The following is a 22,940-nucleotide window of genomic DNA, read 5'->3' as shown; positions in this document are numbered from 1 at the left end:
TTTGCTTCATGCAGGGACCTTTAACCTCGTGGGTCGAGTTTTGTATGTATCGTCATAGTCATCTTTTATGATTGTTTGCCAGCATTTGTTTAATCCTAGGGTTTGTAAGCGGTATTTTGCAGTTCAGGCTATGACTAGCTGTCTGCTTGACGCCTCTTCGCTTCCATGTTTCGTGCATGTGGTAGTCAGCCGTGTGTCTAGCTCGCTGTGTATAGGAATAACTGAGTGTCCCCTAGGAAGAGGGGAACGGCTGCATTTTGTGCCTATTTAATTTCAGGAAAAATTAGATGAAATGTAACATTTTTAGCCGTGTGCCGTCAGTACGCTTTGTTTAGGTGCTGTCCACTGCTGAGATCACAGTTAGAGTGAAGCGGAGGGGAGAAGGGGGAATGACATAGATAGCGCGCTTGTCTATAGTGCGTTGAACTCCGAGCTGGGACACTAGCCTGGATAATTTTGTTGAGTTCTGAAGCAAGACACTTAAATATGCCTCCCTCCACTATAAAGAGTATAAATGACAGGGGTAACGCTGCGATGGAGGAATATCATTCCATCCACAAAGGGTAGAAATACTCGTAGTCCCTTCATACCATGGAACCAGAGATGATCGTCGCCCTGTCGGGCCTCTAGACTCAAATGCAGATTTCATCTTTTTACCAATTAAGTTATTTAAGTTTCGAGGTAAAAATCGTTTCCCAAGGATTATGCATAGGGACATAAATTAAGAAGACGTTACAAGACCTTTACAAAATTCATGTATTCGGTCTTAAATGGACTTATATAGTTTCAGGAGTTTTAATACTTTGTGAGAGACACCGACAATTTTGCCTTGTTGCAGTCTGTGGACTACGGTTCACCTCGCCCTTTAACGGAAACAAGCTGACTGGAGTTCTTGGTTCATCTGTTAACTTCACTTGGGCGTTTCATGGAGGAAACATAGACAGAGTTGCCTGGGGAACAAAAAACGATGGTTCTGTTAACATTAAAGATGTTCTGGTTTCCATAGACAAGCTCCAAACAATCGCTACTACACAGAATCCTCCATACAGTGGACGTGTAAGTGGAGAATGGAATGGAAGTAGTCCTGGACGGGCCACTTTCAGACTGAGCTCAATCCAGAAAGCAGATGAAATGTTCTATGTTTGCAGACTTACACCTGAAAGTCTTGTTGAATTACCTGTTTATGATACTGTTCAGTTGCTTGTGGTGGGTAAGTGAACAAAATTAAAAGTAAATCACCTGACCAATTACTCCCCCAAACTCTGTTTTCTATTTTTAATTTTGTATTTAAAACTAAGAGATTGTACTGATACTAGCTTCAAACTTCGATCTGATATTGTTGAAGCAGTAAGTTGCTGTTTTTGAAAATTTGCGGTTTCGTGTTTTAAGTAAGTACAAGTCAGTTCATTTTTTATGGTGTTATATAACTTACTATAACCTGCAACTGTAAGTAGTTCATACTCCCAACATTTATTGCATGATATTTTTTTCCATCTTTTTTTTTTATTTGCAATAACACAAGGGAAACCAATGCTTACTTACAACACCAACTCTATTTACATTACATTGCTCTAATTATTTACACTATTTAAATTACAATGTCTAAACGACTTACACTACTAACAAATACAGTTACACTACTTACACAACTAAGGAATACAGTGACGACAAGGGGCAAAGAAAAAAAGAAGAAAAATAGCTAGTTATCATTACAGCTTGAGGTTGTAGTATAGAAACATAAAAAACAGACCAGAGGCATGTGGTACTTTAAAAGTAAAATGAGTTATGCATCTGACAGGAGATTAGAAATAGATTAATGGGTAGGAGATAGATAACCCTATACAAAATACAATCCAGAATATTAATTAAATCCTCATATATCCTGTAAGAGGTTTCCATTTCTTTGTGTCTCCACTTTTTGTTTCTATCTCATATTGTGATTTTAGTGTGCATATGAAATGAGTAAGATTTGGATGATCATCTTTTGTTTTAGCGAGCCATATGTGATATCGTGCTAAGAGAAAGCAGTAATTGATAAGAAGCGCACATTGAGAGATATCTGGCCTCAGACCCAAAGCAGTAATATTTGTCAAAGCATAATCTCTAGGAAGTAAATTTAAGTTTTCTAGCCATTCAGTAAGTTTATTCCAAAAGTGAGATGTTTGGCGGCATGACAGAAGAAGATGAATTATTAACTCAGAGGAGGTGTGACAAAAACTGCACTTTTTATCGCCCTGTAGACCTATTCCAAATAAGAAGTTATTGGTTGGTACATGCCTATGTAAGAATTTAAACTGAAACTCTATCAGCTTAGTGCTCTTTGTGCATTTTTTAGCTAAAAGATAGGCAGCAGTCCAATTTATGTTGTCATTTATTGATAGGCCACAATCCTCTAGCCACTTCTTTTGACTTGACTCTGGGGTTAAACTCTTGTTACTAATCAGCTTTTTATATATTAATGTAGTTGCTTTTTTGGCCTCTAAAATCCTTGTTGTAAGTGGCTCATATTCGTGGTCGGTGTTCTGTAAATCTTGAAAATTAGAATCAGTCCGAAGAGACTTTACAGCCGATATTAATCCGTAGAAGCTGAGAGGGCGAGGGTCTATTTCATACTTACAGCGGAAATCATTTAACGAGAGAAAGTTGTTGTCCGGTCCTAGAAGATGTTTCACCCGAGTTATTCCCTTAGTGAACCAATTTTTTAAAAAAAAAAAACTGTTTTGTTGGCTATCTTTATTAGTAAGTTATGCCAAAGTTGTTGATCCAGCAAGTGATCTTTCGATGTTATTTCAGGTTCAAAGTTAACTTCCTCCCAGATTCCTAACAGTTCTTTTAAAAAGGCATCCGAAGTTGTCATTGTCGATAAGGTGTCTCTAACGCTGAGGTTGTAGGAAAAAAAGTTTTGACAGCCATATTTTTTTAGGGTTATATCAAAAAAGATTTTCCATTTTCCTTTGTTGTTGTTATCTAAATATTTTTGAATCCATTTGGTTTTGAGGGATTTATTGAAGGAACTAATATCAATCATTTTTAGGCCAACAACACCGAAATCATTGATCATTACCTTCCGTTTTATCTTGTCGCCTTTACCATTCCATAGAAAAGTGTAGAGTAAATGATTTATTTCGTTTAAAGCCCTGTAGTTTGAGCGAAGAGGCGAGAGTAGATAAACCAATTGGGAGACCACTAGTGATTTGATAACAGTGATTTTTCCTAACAATGTGAGTCGGCGGTATTTCCAGCATCTTAGGATTTCTTTAATTTTTTCAAGTTTCTCATTGTAATTTAAAGAGACAGATAGTTCGGGACCTGTTGAAATCCATAGACCTAGGGATTTCAGCTTTGTCTTTTGGCCATTTAAGTTCTTTTCCTGATGACAGAATTTTATCATTTCCAATACTTTCGCCAATCCGTAGAGCTTCCTTTTTCTTATCATTGAGTCTGAGGCCAGAGACTTTGCTGAAATCATCAAGCATTGCAAGGGATGAAAGGAGAGATTCACGTGACCCGTCTAATATAAGTGTCCACATTATTTACAGAGATTCCCTTTATATTAGTATTTTTCCTAATTGCCGTGGCCAGCACCTCTGCCGATAGGATAAATAAATAAGGTGAGAGCGGGCAGCCTTGCCTGACACCTCTTTGAATCTCAAAAAAATTACTTGCCCATCATCCATTATTCAGAATACAGCTCTCAGTATGACTATACAGGGTTTTCACCCAGTTAATTAGCGAAGCACCAAAACCGTAGGATCTTAATGTGTCGTGTATGAAGGACCATTCGAGAGAATCAAATGCCTTTTCAAAGTCAATAAAAAGTAGCAGGCCCGGGATATTCTTTTCTGTGGCATATTGGATAATAGAGTCAATGAGTCTGATATTTTCGCCTACAAATCTGCCCTTCAGAAATCCTGTTTGATCATGATTGATAAGGTTTGGAAGTACAAATTTAATTCGGTTTGCAATAGATTTTGCTGCGATTTTGTAATCAGTGTTCAAAAGGGTAATAGGTCTCCAATTTTTGATGAAGTATAGTTCCGCATCTTTTTTTGGAATTAGTTTTATAACCCCTTGTCTTTGTGTTACTGAGAGGCAGCCAGAGTCAAAAGCATAGTTGAGGGCCGAGGTTAAAAAAAAAGAAATGTCTTTCCAAAAAACTTTGTAGAATTCGGCAGGGAGTCCATCCGTGCCTGGCGTTTTGTCAGACTCCATCTTCTTCAGGGCTTCGAAACATTCCTTTTGAGTCAAGAGGCCTTCACATAAAGTTTGTTCTTCATTGGTCAAAGAAGTGGAGTTCACTTCAGAGAGGAATGTTGACTGGATGTTGTCGGGGCTTTTCGACGTATAAAGATATTTATAAAAAGCCGTACATTCAGATAAGATATCTCTGTCTGTGGTGACAAAGTCAGTGTCATTCATTTTTAATTGACTAATTGTTCCTTGTTTACAGTGCCTTTTTTCGAGATTTAGAAAATATCCGGAGTTCTTTTCGCCTTCGTTGTACCATTGCGACTTTGACCTAATGATAGCGCCTTTGGTGCGATACTCAGCAACAATATGATATGAGGGTTACTATTGCTTGCATTGTCTAAATGTTTTTTTCACAAGGCGATTTCGCGTTCCAACATTTCTTCGCGTTTCCTTGTTGTCACGTTTTTGTATGCAGCATAAGATATTGATTTTTCTCGCACCTTTAATTTAATCATATCCCAAAGCAGAGCTGGGTTCACTGAGGTGTCGTCTTTGTATTGGTTCACAGTGCTTTCACTTGTTGTTTTAATTTCTTGAACATATCTCATTTCGAATAAAAGGGACGTGTTCAACTTCCAAAACCCTATGCCTTTGGGGTTCGAGTGTAAAGCTAGATTCAGAGTAATCATCGAATGATCCGTTTTGAAACCAGGAAAAATATCCGCATGGGTAACATCACATAAAGATGATTCACTTACTAGAAAAAATCGAGTCGGCAATGTATGACTGGTTGGTTTTGGCGCCAAGTATATCTCCTGGCGTCTGGGTTGAAAAGTCTCCAAATATCAGTCAAACCAAGACTTTCAGAGAAATTTCGAATCACTTTTAAGGCATTTTTCTGTGTTCTGGCAAGGCCACCCCTCTCGTCTTTTTGAATGTCAAGAACCAAGTTAAAGTCCCCACCAATTACAATTTCCTCACATTTAAAGTTTGACAAATGATCGAAAAAAACCTGAAAGAAGTTTGGATCGTCTTCATTCGGAGCGTAGATGTTAGCCACAGTCAGACGCTTGCTATCAGCAACGATATCACATATTAAAAAGCGTCCATTCGGATCCGAGAAAACCTTGTGGATCTGGCAATTGAAATTATTATTGAAAAGAATACCAACCCCTGCTTTGTTGCTGCTGCAGCAGCTGAAGAACGCTTTGTACCCCCACTCACAAGTCCATATATCGGTGGTTTCTTGAGAACAATGGACCTCTTGCAGCATATATATAGATTGCTTTTTCGCTCTCAGCCAGTTAAACACCTCTTTTCTTTTGGCATTGTTTCCCAATCCCCTGACATTGAGGGAAACTATTTTCAGATCTGTTGTATTGTGAGTAATGAAGGAGGCTGAGTTGACTGTTTTGCATTTTCACAATAAAAGATATCTAAATGACCACATGCCTTTAAACTATTGTTAATTAGATAGATTTTTATGCCCTGGAGACAGTAAAACGAAAACACACACAAAATGAATAAAATTACTAAAGGACTTATGGCGGAGAAATTAGGCAACTTGATTGCTTGCTACAGTAAAAAAGAGAAAAAACCTACAGCTCTATTAGCCCGTTTAAGCTGCCGACCGCCTCTAATTGGTAAAAAGCATATTGGCACTAATGAGACTGCGAGAAGTTTGAACAATTTACCGGTCAAGTTGAACAAAGTTTATTTAGTGTTAATTAAATAGTAAATTTTTGCCCGATCGGCCACAATTTACCTCTGATATACAATTTATCCGGTTGAGATTGGCTGAAGGAGGCAGCAACTCCATTTTTCCTGGCATCCTTAAAAGCTCCCATCTGTACTTTGCGACGGGTAATGATTTCCTGGGGAACGTCTCGGAACATTTGAAAGTTAGTGCCTTTAAGCCGGTGACCCAGTAAAAAGATCTGTTGACAGTCTTTATATCTAAGGAAACGGGCCAGAATAGGACACGGATTTCCATCCTTGCTTTTTCCGATGCGATGTACTCGCTGAATATCTACATTCCTTGCATCCCTGTAACCAAGATCACGTTCCAGAAAAGTTCGGAGAACTTCTTCGGTGTCTTCACTAGTGCGGCCGCCTATTTCTGTTGATTCTTCTATGTTCGTGAATTTGATATTCTCCCGGCGAGAGTAGGCTTCTAAGTAAAGATTTTTAGTGTGGATCTCGTCTAACAAATCCTCATTTTTCTGGCATTTTGTCGTGAGCTCTGCTAATTGAGTTTCATAGAGTCGATGCGCCTTCTCCACAGCTTCTGTCTTATCCTTGAGTTGTTGTCCAGTAAAGTTGATCCCTTCTTTTAGATCATCAATATCTTTCTTCGCTGATGTTTGGAAATCTTCTAGCCTTTGAGTTCGTTTCTCTAAGTTCTCGAGATTGGCTTCAATTTTCTTCACGGCGGATTCTATTGAATCAAGCTTTTCCAGCTTTGCTAAGATTGCTTGTAGAGTTGCACCAACACCTTGCGTCATACTGAGAGCTGTCATTATTTCGTCTTCGTGATGCGTTGGCGAGGAGTATGGCCTCGTTTTTTTTTATTTCCGGCGAAAGAGATGATTCGTCGGAAGAGTCTGAGGATATGGTTTTTCTTTTGCTCAAAAACTGACCGCAAAAAACGGCCATTTACCAAAAACAGAGCAGAAAGATCGGCGGACGGCAGCAACGCACGTCTTTACGTCGCCATTACTCGACCCAGTCTCTTATTGCATGATATAAGTGTGCATTGAATATGAGGTACACATAATTAACATACGGTACCAGAAGTATATAACCCCGAAGCGTATAACTCTGATCCAATGTTGTCTTTTTTAGCGAACCAATCAAAATTTGCGTCCTAACAATGGAGTGTTGACTACCGTTATGTCACAGTTTGTCATTTCTGCCGGAGCAATGGCGGACACATTTGTCTTCTAACCTTACAGCGGAGCTTTCCACGCTGGATGCTACATGTATGATGATTTTTCTTGAAATGACTGTATATTGGTAAGCAACAGACTGGTTTTCTTTTCAAGGTAATCCGCTACACTCCGGCTCCCATTCGCTTCTGTAACCAAGCATTTTTGTGGCTCGTTGCGTCGACGGGCAGATTAGTACTATCAACTTGGGCCTTGCAGAACGGAATTGACAGGGAGAAAAGCTTGGGAGAGCTCAAGCGGCCATTCGTTACTTTAGTGTCAGAGATAAAGGGCAGTTTGCACAATATAACGGTAACATCTGAAATTCAGGAGAACCATATGAAGAGAAATTTCTTAACATTTAAATCTTCAAGATCAGTTAAAGGATATTGCTGAACACGTAGGCAACAATTGAATTAGTTGCCCATGCGATAAATTTTACAGCAATGATGCCCTTTAGGATCACCTGACTTATCTTGGTTGGGCAGTCTGTATGTGGTGGTGGCGGTGAGGATAATGATAAAGAAGAACAAGTTGCCCTTACTCAACGAAACACAGCTATCCGCTGGACTTGCACTTGAAGAGGAATTCCTTTTTTTCGTTAACAAACACCAATTTAGCACTTACTATCACATTGACTTAGTAAGTCCATTATAATGCGAATTGTCTTTCATTTTGAGATCACATTAAGCCTGCAGTTCAAACAACATGTCCGCATAAAGGGTGAGTCGTGATCGTGACACTTCCCACTACCGGAGTGGTTGAACTGATATCACCAAGCCTTGGATTCAAATTCCATTGAAATATGATATTTTTAGCCTCTCTTAGCCTCTCTTAGCCTCTCTTAGCCTCTCTTAGCCTCTCTTAGCCTTATTTACATGGTACGTGTTGCAACTATTGTAACGAGGTGAACACGTGATTCTCTTGTAGTTGTAGAAGTTCAGGATTACATATGACTCTAGTATTTTGGTGTACTTAATTACATGATGTGTGACACTCTCCCGGGCCGACAAGATTATATATGATCCAACATTGTTCTATGTAAAAAGAGAGATAATATATAGATTTAGCCAAGCCTAAAAGCGGAGCTCGTCAGTTATTTTTTGGAATGTTGTTACTGATGAAAATAATCCAACATGTACATGTATGTGAAGTAAACTGCGAGCGATTTTATAGTTTCAGCCCGAACTAGGATCACATCAGCAGATCGAGGTGTAAGATGGTGTAATGATGAAAACAGAGCCATGATTTCAAGCATTTCAGGGGAGCCACCAATAATGTTGATCACATAACAGAACTGTCTTCTGTGTTTTTTGGTGACATTTCCTGTTCTTTCTTATTGAGAAAGACATGACATTGTTATTAATCATTATATTCTTTCTTAGTTAACAATTGGGACTCCTGCACAAAAGAAGTTTATTTACACATTTTTTGTTGTTGTGGGGTATGACTGAAATGTAGTGGTTACAATATATTCAGTCCCCAAATTTCTACCAAATGAAATCTCACAAAAATACCAAAGTAGTATACACATGTAAAAAGTTAAAAAGTTTTGTTTTCTAACTTGATCCCCAAAGACAGTTAGCTATCTTCATTTTTGTATGGCATCTCCTCCTGCTAAAAGGGTTTGCACCATCTCTTAAAGTATAAGTATAAGCAAAATCACTCTGGCATGAACGATAAATATGATATTTTGTTGCTGATCATGAATACTTGCATAGGCTTCTGATAATAATTTTACTATTCAATTCCAATGTGATTTGTTCTTTTTCTCGACTGAGATTGTGGAATACAGGAGCTGTTATTGGGTTCCATTAATTAATTTTGCTCATAATGATTAAATTATACCAAGAATTATAAGTACATGTAAGCTATAAGTAAGTTATATTATGTACGTGTATTTTGTCTGCACTACACAACCAAACGCACTCAAAGATTATGAGGCATAGGTACATTTGTCAGAAAAAGCCAGCACATCAAAGATATGTTTAGATTGACACATCAATTAAAGATAATTTATAGCAAAATGGATAAACAATACATCAATATCCTGCATGCACCAAAGCTGGAGATGGGGTTATAAGGCAATCATTTAAACAACTGATTGAAATAATTTATAAATTAGAGAACGCTATTTGCACAACTCTAGGGAACAAATTAACCTTATTGGACGTTGCGAATGGCAAGGCTGTCAGTAGAATGTCACAAATTTCTCAACTCTTTCTTTCTACAAAAATACTAATCCTGCAACTTTGCTTAAGACCCAGTTCTCCATTTCGTGTTGGCAAAATATTAATTTATGCCATGCCCAATGCCAGTTATCACAAAATTGATTTAAGAGCAACATAAACCAAGCACAATAAATATCATTTTTAAGCCAAAAAAGCAATTATTTGAATAAACCATGACATGATGAGTAAATTGTCTCCAAGAAAATTGATTAATTTAACAGACACTTTAAATAATTAGTTAATACATGTATCATAGGTGTTTCTTAATAATGTAATACAGTTAATCTGTCACAATGTTGCAGCTACAGCTGTATGATATTACTACACACAGTATGGGTTGCAGAACTCAACTTCCAAGTCAGTTTGTTCAATGAACTTTGTGCAGAAATTATTATGGCATCAAGTTGTCTGTGAATATAGAGAAACCAAACAAAGCATTACAATCTTAAGTAATAAATTATTGAACTCTTTTACATGTATGTACAATGTATATTCCATTAATATTGGGGATCTCTCAGAGGCTGCATCTATGATGATTTAATTTGCTCCCGGTGCATTTTTTTATGGAACTTTTCACACATTAATATCTCTGTTATGACAGCGGTCTCTGTGTTCTATAACAATTAGTACACAAGAAAAATACACTCAGTAAAATATTGTTTACAATAAAAATCAATCCCTATAAGCAATCATAAGGACCTTCAATTTATATTTCTTTAGAAATATCTCACCTGGCCATGGTTGCTTTGAAAATCTTTGCTGTTTTAATCCAGGTTGCCCATGTGTACACTGTTCGTATATTGACTGACAGGAACAGGGATGTAATCATACTGTATATCGCTGCTACTTGAACACCACTGAACATACAAAGACATATCAATTATAATTTATAACCAACAGATGACATTCCTTTCATTGATATACAGTGTCCTTCATTGCTAGTTGTTTACTGAGTGTCTACAGTAGTGAATCAAATGCTAGGGGGATGGCACCAAAACTTTCACAGTGGCAGGCTCTGTCCTGAGATGAAAAGCAAACATATATAACTGTTATGAACTTGGCGACTTGCTTTCGAGCGCACATGCAATTTGCTTTAAACAAGAAACTGGAACATTGCAGTACAACAATGTGCATGTAGTCCCAATCAAAGGGCCATCCAGGCTGTTTGGTTGTACATATAACTGAAAATCAGACTTTGTCAGGATAAATACTGATGTTCTTGCTGACTTAATCTGAGTGTGCAGTTCCAGAAGATATTCACATGCAATGTCTGAGAAATCATTAATTACAAAATATGCTTTAAGAAATATCTTACCTGGTAAGGCCAACTTTCAGAAAGTTTTGTAATCTAGACTGGCTGGCCAGTTCATACATTTCACAAGTTGACACTGGGCATGTTTGCAAATTTGTGCGCTTCAACATCACATTACAATGTACATGTAGTAGCGTTGGTTAACTGAAAACAGCATAATTTGGTTAATTAATTTACACTGTACAATATTTGGTTATATATTGGTGTATATCGTTGCACACCAACAGATGACTATTAAAATTAATTTACAGAACATATTGGCAGCTAAATCATAACAAGTGAAAAATTGAGCATGAGCCATTTACATGTACATGTAACAGCCCTCACCTCAGAACTGTCATAGATATAATATATTTTCAAACTCGCTGAAATGTCAGATTATTCAATATTAACATGCACGTACATCTTTAACAGTGTGTTTGCTTTACATTCACTTTACACACAACCGGTATCCACCATAGGCAGACTTTTAAGTTTGCCTTTGAAAATAAATTGCATCGTCTAATGCATCTTTCATTACCTATTCTTGTGACGATATGACACAAAATCCAAGTACAAGAAGTCATAAGCATAAAACTAACTTAATTACCTGGTAATGCTTACAGCACCTCTTACTGTCTGCATATGCCGTCCATAAACTGGTACTGCCTGGACAATACTCATTATATTTCTGATTACATCTTTTAAAATGTCACTGTTATATAATTTGTCCTGAAAAGGCAAATGTATGAAATGTTATGTCTCTGGCACTCACCACATACCTTTACATGATGTACAATGTACACCAAGTCATGATCAACATTCACAATTCTTTTTACTTTCATTGTAACTTTTTTTGTAACTTTTTGCGGTGTCATTTTCCCACACTTGAAGACAGGACTTCCACATTAGGTGGTAATTCTCTATGAATTCACAGGGAGTGATAACAATTAAATGGTGACTAACTTTAGCAAAGGAGGCATTCAAATGTCAGATTTTAACGTTAACTTTCTTGGACGAGCAAAAAAGTAAAGCACAACAAAGAAAACAGTCAGTGACATTCGGTTAATAAGTTAGTCAATCAAAAAATTAGTGTGAAAAAGAGAGCAGAGAGAGAGAGAGTGGAGCGAGGAATGCACTCTCACCAACTAAATTTTGAATGTACATAAGTAAAAGTTATTTTTATTACCAAGAAATGGTCAGGGCAAGGACTTCTATGCCCTAAATTTTTTCTACGTATGTAAATGTCATTTTCACTGTTCAAGTTACCGAGCACAGCTCTTAGCATTTTTTTTAATTAGTACTATCTCACTGTTATGGAACATTTCCATAAGTGTAAATACCACACTAGGGAATAACATCTCATTAGGAAAATAGAGGCCATGTACCCCCAACCAAAAACAGTGGCACTAATAAAATGAAATAGCAAATCAAAATCGAAGTAGAGCTTTACTTGCCGACAGGGTTTACATGCATAATCGTCCACTCGACATTTCGACTACAAGCATTTCACCAAACCGAACTAACTGGACAACAACAAAATAAAACGAGGAAATCTACATTATAAACACAATATGCATATCATTACAGCTGAGTATCAAACAGCAAATCCCTTCTCAATGAAGGATGACTGAATGAAAGAAAGGATGAAGAAAATTCGTTTAAGCTTGCAGTGTTAAAGTTTAAGAGTGAATGCCTATAAAAATGGACCTAAATCGCCTATCAATGGCACAGGTCGAAAAATTGATTTCGCTTGTATTTTGTCCATAGATAGGTCCTAGTAAGAATAGAAACGGACCATAGTTAGTTTCTGCTAATACAGCTTTCTTTGGTCGAAATACGCCAAAAACGATTTAGACCCGACTGGGCTCAAAATCTACTTCCGGTTTTGCTGAATTTTCCGAATATTTGATTGCTTCGCGCTCCGCAGAACAACTACTTGAGAATCTTTCAATGGATTTTATATTCAGTTCAGGTCTTGGTAGTATGACTGAGTGAAAAATAAAATAAATCAAAGTTAGTTTTGAGCCCAAAAAGAGGTAAAACTGAAACGCAAAATTTTACAGTATGTCGCAAGAGAATTATTGCTTAAAAACATCGCCATATTTTTCTATGGGCTATAACTTTAAATACCATAAAAACACTTTCTACGGGTTAAATATACACCCACCTGTTAGGATATCAAAAAATATCTCTGGGCAAATGGTTTCAAGTCGCCCGCCTTGGCCTGTGTTTCTCATAGATTTTGCCCAAAATCCGCCGTTGGAATGTAAACAATTGCGTGACGCGGATAGCCACTCTCGAGTAAAATATTCGTTTCCAGCAATCCGATGAAAGCAATTTTTGAAACGTTGTGTGGATAAAATAATGAAAAATGTTTTTTTGTTGTTTTTTGTTTTTGTTTTTTTTGTTTAAGTTAGTATAAATATATATGTTTTTTCATTTGCATTGCGACACCCACGACATCCATGATAAAGAACGTTACTACAGTACTCCGGGAAATGATTTTAACACTTGTTTATTTTATTGATTTCACTGATAACTTACAACACAGTAGCAGTTTCAGAGATACACTTAACCAATCCTGTATGATTTATGGCAACTGAATCATTGACTGACAAATAAAGTCAAGTGGAAATACCATAATTTCTATAGACTACTAACTGCGTGACGGCATCTCAGCTCTTCTAGCTGTGTAGAAAATTTGTACCTACACAATATGCTCAAACTCAGCTAGAAAACCCGGAATTTCTTGAATTGAATTAGCCGAGGAAGAAATTGCGTTTAAGTTTCAATCATACTGGGAAAAAAATCCATCTTTTCTACTTTGGTTGTTTGATCAATTAACTGAAATTTGCAGATCAAAACACTGGTAGACAAATAAACATTACAGTGGTCGATCTAGGACTAGGTTTACAATAAAGGAGTTCCCGAATTCATCAATTTTAGAGTATTCGGATTAGTAGGGGTTTACAGTGAAAGGATATTCGGATTCTTAACCGTTTATACACGACGATAACTCCGGGAACATTCATGATGGAATGGTTAACAAGCAGTTTGTTGCCTCGACAACGAGAAACAAAATGCCTCCGAAAATAAGGCTAGGGGTAGGTTGAGACAGTCTGAAGTTTTCTTTCAACTCGCTGACCACGGTACTGTTGTCCATCATGCCAGGTTCCTCCAGGTATTTACTTAGGGTTTAGGGTCGAAAACCGTCGAGGTTTTCGATCGTGCCATCGTCGTCATCTGCGCAGTAAAGTATAAATTGGGCACGGTTTCTGAGGAGTATGGCATTACCCATTATAAAAGTGATTACCTACACCTGAAACAGCACGAGGTAATCACCCAGCGACCGCCATCAAATGGCCATCAATGCGCCTACGACTCGACTACGACTGGATCATGTAATCCGCCATTTTCGTTCCACCGCAAACTCAAAAGATCACAGCCGGAAAAATATCTGGATTCGAGAGAAAATCGTTCACACGACAAAACTCTCCAGATTCAAAAGTTTTCGGATTCAAAGTTCCCACTTTAAATTCCGGATTCAAAATCTCCGGAGACACGACCAAATCGGGGAGTTTTTATTTCGGTTTCGTCCATTTTTGTGTAAACGGCAAATCAATCCGGCACTAAAACATTCTGGATTCATCACGAATCCGGAACAATTTCCTCTAGTGTAAACCTGCAATCGTGGCCATAAGTTGTTGGGACACCTCCCATTTTTGCGCGCTGAAACCCACGATTTCAACTACGTCCTTAACGTTTTAGAACAAAAGATGAATGGAAGCAAGTACAATTGAGCCCCCCTCTCCCCTAGCAATGTTGCATGAAAACGAAGCTATTCTGAAGACCAGATTGGATGTGGGAAAAAAGGAAAAAGGGACAATAGAAAGTGGTTAGACAGTTGTGTTGGAACCAAACGCGATTGCTGAAAAATCGCTATTATTGGAATAAGACGTGAATATCTATCTTATCGTCTCTTTAGTTCGAGAATACTGTTCTAGGAGGCGAACAACTCTTGAAACGAGGCTATTCTGAGGCTATTGTCAAGGATTTTTTTTCTTCAAGATTTTTATCAACATTGACAGGGGGGAGGGGGTAGGCGGGCTTGCGCGGTTTTGGTCTTAAGAGAGGCTGCCTGTGAAGTCATCTGCCGTAACTGTCCCAACACTTTTGACCAGGATTGTAGTCTTAAATGAACAGCGAACATCCATCTTGTTTTGTTCGCGGAAGTCGGTCACAGAGGAGCGAATTTCAATGAAATATATATATATATAATTTGATTAAGCAATTAGCCAAAAATAGGTTGGCCGCCAAAACAGTTTAGGGTTTAGCCTAACTTTAACCTTAAGTTTTAAGACTGAAGAAAAAAAGGAAAAAGCACTGAGCATTTCAGTTGTTTGAAACAGAAACATTCGCGCACAATGAGCTATGTATAGTACGTGGGTAACCAGGAAAGCAATCCGTCCAGCACAGTAATTGTTCAAATTAACAGCTTACCGAGACACTCGCACTGTCGATACCTCTTATTTATGACTTTTAGGATTTGTTTACTTTACTTTTTCCGACTTTTTAGCAGGAGAAAAAGCACTAAATGTGCTGGCACAAATAAAAAGGTTTAACCGAAAATCGATCCGTAGAAATCAACAAATACAAATTTAATCACTGTAGCGTTCCTTCAGATCACGTAAGGCTACAAACCAACAATATCAACTTTTCATTACGCTTAACAAATGAACTTAGAACGATTTTCTTTCTAGAACTCGTTCTTGTAATTAAAATGATCAGAGAAAAAACGACAGCCTAAAACGACAAAGCAGTAACACTCGAACTCCGAGTAAATTGCTTTTAATTGGCGTTTTTAATTAACGAAATTTCCAAAGCGATGACTTTCAAAATATAAAAGTTAAAAGTGGTCCATTATGTTTCTCTTTTTTCACCCAAATGTTCTAAGATAGCCATCTGCGGTTTGTTGGAAACGAATTATGTATTCAGAGTGACCGCCAGAGTCACGCAATTGTTTACATTCTCACGGCGGTTCAGGGAAAAATTCATGAGAAGCACATGCCAAGGCGGGCGACTTAAAACCGAACACAAACCATTTGCCCAGAGATATTTTTTGATTTTCAAACAGGTGGGTGTACAGTTAACCCGTATAAAGTGTTTTTATGGCATTTAAAGTTATAGCCCATAGAAAAATATGGCAATATTTTAGTGCTATAATTCGTTTGAAACACATCGTAATATTTTCCGTTTGTGTTCGATCTCGTTTCAGGCTGAAACGAAGCCTCGATTTATTTTATTTTTCGCTCAGTCATACCATGAAGACCTGAGCTGAATGTAAAGACCATTGAAAGATTCTCAAGTAGCTGTTCTGCGGAGCGCGAAGCAATCAAATATTCGGAAAATTCAGCAAAACCGGAAGTAGATTTTGAGCCTAATCGGAAAAAAATCGTTTTTCGCAAATTTCTCCCCAAAAAAGCTGCATTAGCAGAGACTAACTATGGTCCGTTTGTTTACTAGCTAGGGCCAATCTATGGGCAAAAAATGAGTAAAATCGATTTTTCGACTTGTGCCGTTGTTTGGTCCATAATTATGGGCACTGGCTCTTAACAATTATTCACGCTTAAGCATAGATTTGAATATCACAGTGTGTATTTTTGCCGACGGCTTAATTTAGCTTTGCAGTCATTTTATCGGCGGTAGCTTTACCAGTCTTCAACCAAATTAACCTGGAAATTCCTCCCAAGCATTTCGTCAAACCGAATAAATTGAACTAACAAAACGAGGAAATACTTTGTAATCACAAGATGTAAATATTCACATAGGTACGTCAAAAGTAAATTTAGCAAATCCTGTTCGCTTCGGCTTAAAATGGTTTGTTGACCTATCTTGGTTTAAGAAATTTTTGTAGTCTTGGAAGCGGTTGTGCCAATTAACACAGAGAAAACTTCAAAACTCGCCCGGTAGTGTTTACAAATACAGATTTTTTTTTTAAACGTGACGACGAAACTCGAGACAAAACTTGATTTGTTTACAATATGCAACTTACAACCTCGATCCACAAAACCACTCAAGTGTTATTGTTATGAGCGAAATTAAACCTATGTAATTTACAAAATGCCTCACAGCATGGCTTCAAATAAGGAAGACTTTAAAAAAGGATTCCTACTGAAAATAAGCTTATCTCGCCGAGGCAACTTCATAATTTCCATAGCAAACGCCACAACAAACGTCGCTTACCTCAAGTTGGCAATTCACTTCGGCCAGTGCAAATCTTCCAGGCAGAAACTTGCTGCAAAAGTTGTGAAGACTGAACGGAACTGATCTAATCTTTTCGATAGATCAACGAATCAACCACTTTTTTCCGCTGTGTTTTCTGTTTTACACTAAACACACAGTTCTCTAGTTCGTCACCTGATTTTAATCATGTGACTTTTCTTGCTCGGCTGCACAGCATCTCGACGCGCGAATTAATTGAGCGGTTCTACAGTCGTCGGGTATTTCGTCTCCTTTCTATAGTCCTCGTTACCTTTGCTTCACGGCATTGTTCCGTGTTATTTCATCCCCTTTCTCTAGTCCTTGACTCGCTATAATTAACGGCAGTGTTCAGTACTGTTTCACCTCCTTCCCCAGCGCTGGCCCGCTCTCTTTCACGATCTTCTTCGCTACTTCTTTGCTACTTCTTTGCCACTTCTTTGCCTGTAATTTCTTGCATTCCGTTTCTGTTTTATGCTTCAGTGCAACTCCATCTTAAAAACGTTAGATCAACCTCCGCTATTATTTGTTGATATGGCAAATAGAAATGAGTTTTCTTTTCTTTAAAAATCCCGCCAAAAAAAGATGGCATTCCTCGGTTCCCCCGTTTGCGCTACCGCGAGGCTCCTCTCCCCCTCCCCCAGAGTCTGTACGGACGGCGTTCGCTCGCTCGCTCGTACGATGACGGAGCTCCGCTATGACTGCAGTAAAGAACAATTGTACAGGGATAGTATTACAAAGTCCCACGGCATATCTAATATTCTTCACTTAATGTTAATGCTCATTCTGCGTTGTTGGCTGAGCAGCAAGTCGTGTAGGACGATGTTGCTTATCATTTACTCTTTCTCTGTCTGTTTTCCTATTACTGCGCATGCTGGTTTCGTTTGACAACTCCAATGGATATACCAACTGGTTGCGTGGTGTATTATCATTTATGAGAACAACGTCTCCTATAGCAATGTCTCCTGTTTTCTTGTTTGATTTTTTCTCTCGGTGATAGTGATGTTCGCGCAGACTCGTTAGATATTCCGGTTGCTATCGTGTACCGATGGCTTGTAGTACTTTCTTATAGTACTTTGCTCTTTTCGTTAGTTCTTTGACTGAAATTTGAGATAGGACGTAGTCTGGATCAGGGGCCATAATCGGGGGACGGAGACCGTAAGTCTTGGGATCCGCGCGCACCTATGATATGGGACAATTTTGCTATCTTTAGAACAAATTGCGCCATACTGACGACATATCTTTGCGTAGATCCACGCACATGTCGTGGGTTCTCGGGTGCATGTTGTCATGTTGAGTGATCAAATGGTGAGAATTGCGATATTCTCTTACAGATTTTTCACAGCGACGGCAGGAAATAAGGCAAGGAATAAGAACCAGGGCTCTTATATGTAGTTTTATGCACTGAGCTAATGGAAAAGTCGAGTTTTTTTTCAGGGTCGAAAACAAGTCTTCAATTTCGCGCTGAACGAATAATAAGCTTATCTGCTCGCGCTAGTTGTACGCATAAGCTTTTGCGTTTGATCTGTAAAGAAAAGTTAACTTACGTAAGAAAACAATCTACTTTGGTATCGAGTTAATTTGTGACTTTCTCAAATCACAACCAAAACCTGTTTTTGATAGTTTTTTATTGTTTCTGCTTGTTTGGCGAGTTTGCAAAAGTTTTGATAGGAAAGTCTGACGCGTACAGGTAGCCATTTGCACAGTGCAGCGTGTGCACTTTCACGTCCGAGTCGGTGTTTTCAACTGTCAACAAACAACAATTGTTCCCTCAACATAGTGAAATTTTACACTGCGAAAATAAAATGGACAAGGAGTTCTGATAACTCAACCAACAAATCGAAATCGTTATTCGAGTTCATTAAAGAAAGCGTCATCGTAACTTTGCTGATTATTTCTGCTGCGTTGACATATTTACAGCTAAGCTTTTAATATGTTCTCAAACATTTATCAACCTTAAACATATTTAAAAACTAGAGATATTGTATGAGTTCGATTAACATTTTACCAATGGTGGAACTTTCATTTCAACAATTTCATGGAAATATCACCACAACTTGAAAGAAAATAGGCTGTGATCACAATTTTAGAAGGTTGAAGGTGATGTGCTCTTTACAGGATCTGAATCTTTTGAACAAACGAAGGACACTGTTTGACGAAAGCACTTCAAAGTACATATTGTTCCTTGTACATGTAGCCTAATCATGGCTCATGACTGATAAGGTATTAATAATTTCAGCAAATGTTTTTATCGATCCCAGTTGCCCAGCTGGCCCAGCTAAAATAGGCCTTGAGATACAGTAGATCAACTTATTCCTTTCATTTAATATTTGTACTTCATTTCCCTTTGGTTTATTTTTGATTAACTGAAACAATTTTGCAAATAACTGAAACAATTTCACAATTGCAGTTGTACCAGAAGTGACGATTATTGGTGTTCAAGTACAGTTTGTGATTAAAGGAAGACAGTTACTGTTGACATGTCAGTATAATGCTTTGCCACCAGTGTCTGAAGTGCGGTGGGAAAAAGCTGGAATTGTGATAGCAAGAAATGCTAGTGTGGAGAGTAATGACTCACGAGTGACTATTCTACATTACAATCAAAGTCAAGGACAGCTGGCAATAAATGCAACTACACCACAAGATGCTGGGTATTACACCTGTGTCGTTATTAATGATGCTGGTAATTCATCAGATACCAAATCAGTTGTTATTCAAGGTCTGTTTTCCTGGTGTATTGTATTGACTTGGGTTCATACAATGTAACTTTCAGTAACTATCAACAAAGAAAAATCACGGCATGCTTAAAATGAGATGGTACTGAAATTACTGAAAAGAAATTTTTAGTATTCAGTTTTACTTTTGCATCCCTTGCTTTTATGGCTCTTTTAAGAATCCTCATAATTTTTTTCAATTTGCGATCTGCCTTTCCCTATTTTTTTTTGTTTTTTTGTTTTTTTGTTTTTTTGTTGTTGTTTGTTTTACACCATTAATTTACATTCAGCGCCCTTACGGGCGTTAATCCTTGAAAAAGAATTCACAGGAAAGAGAAGAATCATGATCTAACTTTATTAGTCTCTCTAATGGTAATGAACCTGTTAAAGAGCACTAAGGAGTACCCTTAATAAAACTGAAGAAAAAGATAACCTGGTTTAGAAGATTAGGTTCTTTCTGATTCATAGTGCTTCAATAATTTAACCAAATCACTTGTATCCTGTATTATTTGTCAGTCTATAATTACTTTTTGACTAATGGGGGAGAACTTTGATTGTACATGAATTGTTGTTAAAGAGTATATAATTATATAAATTAACTCTACAGTGGAACCAAACCCACCATTGAATGTGGCAGTTGGCTCAAAGAGCGCTCGAGTAGTGAACATTTCCTGGATTGCTGGTTTTGATGGGAACAGTGCAATTCAGAACTACACAGTAAAGAGAAGTCTAGATAATGCAGACTTTGAAGATCCTCTCTGTCAAGGATCCCTGTCAGATAGTTCCTGTGTGGTGCCCAGTACAAATGCTTCTCTTGAAAACCTCTCCCCTTGGACATTATATTACTTTAAAGTGTTCGCAAGAAACATGGTTGGCACTAGTGATGGGAGTCCTGTAGTGAATGCTACCACAGATGAAGAAGGTGCTCTACATGTATATAAACAATGTAGTTGTTTCAACATTTACATACATGTAATCTGTAACATCTGAATTTATATAAATTGCAGCTTTCATTCTACATTATTCAGGCACAGATTGCTTGATATTTTGATGACAAGGTGAATCAGTTTGATTGTTTGGCATGATTAAAATTTGACAGCACTTTTGCAGCCGATGGAAAATAGTGTACACAAAAATAATACACAAAATAGTGTTGGTTGTTTATTCATTTCCTTCACCCATTGACCGCTATTGTTTCCTGCAAAGATGTACAGCTGTATGTGAAAAGGGTCACTGGCTTAGCAAAGTAAGAACAAAAGGTCAACTTTATTATTAGTTTGGGAATTGTTTGCCTTTCGAACTTTTCTGTTCTTTCTTAGCCTGTTTCCTAATTTACTTGGGTTTGCTTCCTTGCTGCATTCTCTGCTCTTTTGTTGCCACATTTTCGTGTGTAATGTTTATGCCAACTTTAAAACTCAAATTAACTTTCTATACCAGAGCCTGGTGTTGCACCTGAAAATGTGACAGGACAGAGCAACAGCTCAACCAGCATCTTAGTCATGTGGGATAAAGTTCCATCTGATCAACAGAATGGCATCATCACGGGTTACACCATTACTTACCACTCACAAACAGAAAATGACAAAGGGAATGTTCTAGCTGGTCCTGATGATCGTCAAAAGGAATTGGCAAATCTAAAGGAGTGGGTCAACTACAATATAACAGTGTTTGCATCTACCGTCAAAGGAGCTGGACCAGCCAGTGATCCTGTTATTGTTGTTCGAACAGATCAGGATAGTAAGTTTTCTTTTTTTTTTAATACCCCATATTTGCGAGTTTTGAGACAGTTTTTTTCTGCTTTGTCCTACTCAAGAATTCTTTCATCATCACAGGTATTAAAAGTTTGTCTTGTTCTGGACCCCAGCGGTAAAGATATCACCGTGTTTTAAAGCCCTCATGGGGAACAACTGGAAAACCACTCGTTTTTTAATGAAAAGTGCATGTTCCAGTTGTTTCAGCCTCAAGCTATGCTAAAGGCTTTTGTTCGTACGTAAGCTTATGGCAATTTTGACCTGAACGATGTTCCTTAGAAGTTGTTGTGGCACATTCAATCCCAATTTCTACATACTGTAGCACTGTTGTTAGCAAAAGTTAGCTAATTGCGCTTAAGGTTCGCCCTTTTATTGAGCAAGGAAGCATGGTTCGCATGGTTCGCATGGCATGCATGGCGCCCTCTTTGTACAAAATTCTTTGTGGCTTGCTACCTCTCCGGGCCAGTATACAGCAATGTCGCTGAGTTTTCAGTCGTTTTGGAATGATTCCGTATGATAAATGTTTTGGTTAAGCGTAAAATAACTTGGAATTTATCCAAACACAACAGCAGTCTGCGCTGTCTTCTTTAGTGTTAATCCCGAAACAAGGCAATAAAGCAACTTCAATCATATTTAAAACGAAAAATTCCCAAAAGTTACGTTAGGTAACGTGCCAAATAATGCATTGAATTTGCTGTCTGCCACCAAGAGCTCAAATTGATCCATTAATTACTCACCGGAACCGATTTTACGTTTGCTTGCCTCTCGAGGACAATAACATCACAGGAATGCTAGTACTAAATAATTTACACTTAATGTATAGTCCCGAGGGAAACAGTTAGTTTTGTTTTCCCCAGAGTCCTGATGTTTCCCGTGACGAAGTCGAGGGAAACATCAGGACTCGAGGGAAAACAAAACTAACTAGTTTCCTAAGGGACTATACATTAAGTGCTTTGTTATATATTAAGAGCAGCTTCGCCTAAATATCAACTAGACTTGGAAATAGCGAAAAAATCGAATTTCTTCAAACTCGCCCAGAATGAAGCCCTACGGGCACTAGTTACAAAAATATTGTTTTAAGTTCGATAAATCAAAAATTATTTTTTTTACGCAATTTTTTCGTTCGATGTCCCAAATCGGCCAAAATCGATCAATCGAAAATGAGCGGCATATTCAGAGGCTCGTAAACTCAAAAGTAAAAATCTTCATAACAAACTGATTGTACGTTGTATTTGTACTTCCTTTCTTGTATATTTAGAGCTAAACAGATCGCGATTTGATTAGAACTAAAATATTTGACGAATTTTCAAAGGTAACAACCCAAGACAGCTAAACAAGAGGTCTACATTTAGCCTATTTTCAAATGCTAAAAAGGCGTTCTGGTACACGGCTTTTCCCAAAACGACTTCTTTGGTCTGAAAGAGCATTGTTTCTTCTTCAAATTAGTGAAATAAAATTTTTGGGTAAATAAAATCGCGAGCGCTGAGATAGCGAACTAAATGCAGCACTTCTTCCTGAAAACGTGACCTTTGACCCAAGCGTAACGAAACCGAATACTGCAAGAAAACCCGGAA

The 22,940-nt window shown here is 37.8% G+C and overlaps 3 protein-coding genes and 1 pseudogene across 6 annotated transcripts in view; 1 reads left to right on the top strand and 3 right to left on the bottom strand.

Moving 5' to 3' along the window:
• Window positions 1–22,940, top strand: part of LOC145467315 (protein sidekick-1-like) — a 330,055-nt gene that overhangs the window by 268,270 nt on the left and 38,845 nt on the right. For 2 of the 3 annotated variants that reach the window (XM_081450857.1, XM_081450856.1), the window contains exons 2-4: window positions 839–1,210; window positions 19,312–19,620; window positions 20,223–20,537. In XM_081450857.1, coding sequence (XP_081306983.1) covers window positions 839–1,210; window positions 19,312–19,620; window positions 20,223–20,537 — 996 coding nt within the window. Of the gene's footprint in view, window positions 1–838; window positions 1,211–19,311; window positions 19,621–20,222; window positions 20,538–21,052; window positions 21,353–22,940 lie in introns of all 3 variants that reach the window. The other variant, XM_081450855.1, reaches the window with a different exon arrangement.
• On the bottom strand, window positions 1,219–7,962 carry LOC145467436 (uncharacterized). The gene has a single exon (XM_081450991.1). It carries the CDS (start codon window positions 6,708–6,710, stop codon window positions 5,919–5,921), a length of 792 nt encoding a protein of 263 aa, XP_081307117.1. The 5' UTR covers window positions 6,711–7,962; the 3' UTR covers window positions 1,219–5,918.
• Window positions 7,964–11,353, bottom strand: LOC145467476 (uncharacterized). 2 transcript variants are annotated; one of them, XM_081451038.1, is made up of 3 exons: window positions 11,251–11,353; window positions 10,081–10,206; window positions 7,964–9,757 (listed from the first exon to the last, which is right to left on the bottom strand). In XM_081451038.1, exons 1-3 carry the CDS (start codon window positions 11,322–11,324, stop codon window positions 9,652–9,654), a joined length of 306 nt encoding a protein of 101 aa, XP_081307164.1. In that variant the 5' UTR covers window positions 11,325–11,353; the 3' UTR covers window positions 7,964–9,651. The 2 variants fall into 2 exon arrangements, with proteins under 2 accessions (XP_081307164.1, XP_081307163.1); XM_081451037.1 differs by lacking the exon at window positions 11,251–11,353 and adding an exon at window positions 10,665–11,243.
• Window positions 21,359–22,940, bottom strand: part of LOC145467414 (uncharacterized) — a 5,217-nt pseudogene continuing 3,635 nt past the window's right edge.

The sequence above is a fragment of the Orbicella franksi genome, chromosome 14, assembly GCF_964199315.1.
Source record: "Orbicella franksi chromosome 14, jaOrbFran1.1, whole genome shotgun sequence".
Classification (NCBI taxonomy): domain Eukaryota; kingdom Metazoa; phylum Cnidaria; class Anthozoa; order Scleractinia; family Merulinidae; genus Orbicella; species Orbicella franksi.
Note: the sequence above shows the minus strand (reverse complement) of the source record. Positions and strands in the feature narration are given on the sequence as shown.

Coding starts and splice junctions, on each gene's coding strand:
- LOC145467436 (XM_081450991.1), bottom strand. CDS start 6,710: ATGACAGCTCTCAGTATGACGCAAGGTGTTGGTGCAACTCTACAAGCA.
- LOC145467476 (XM_081451037.1), bottom strand. CDS start 10,771: ATGTTGAAGCGCACAAATTTGCAAACATGCCCAGTGTCAACTTGTGAA. Junction 10,207..10,664: donor CTGAAAGTTGGCCTTACCAG/GTAAGATATTTC, acceptor TTGTATGTTCAG/TGGTGTTCAAGTAGCAGCGA. Junction 9,758..10,080: donor TTCAAAGCAACCATGGCCAG/GTGAGATATTTC, acceptor CTATATTCACAG/ACAACTTGATGCCATAATAA.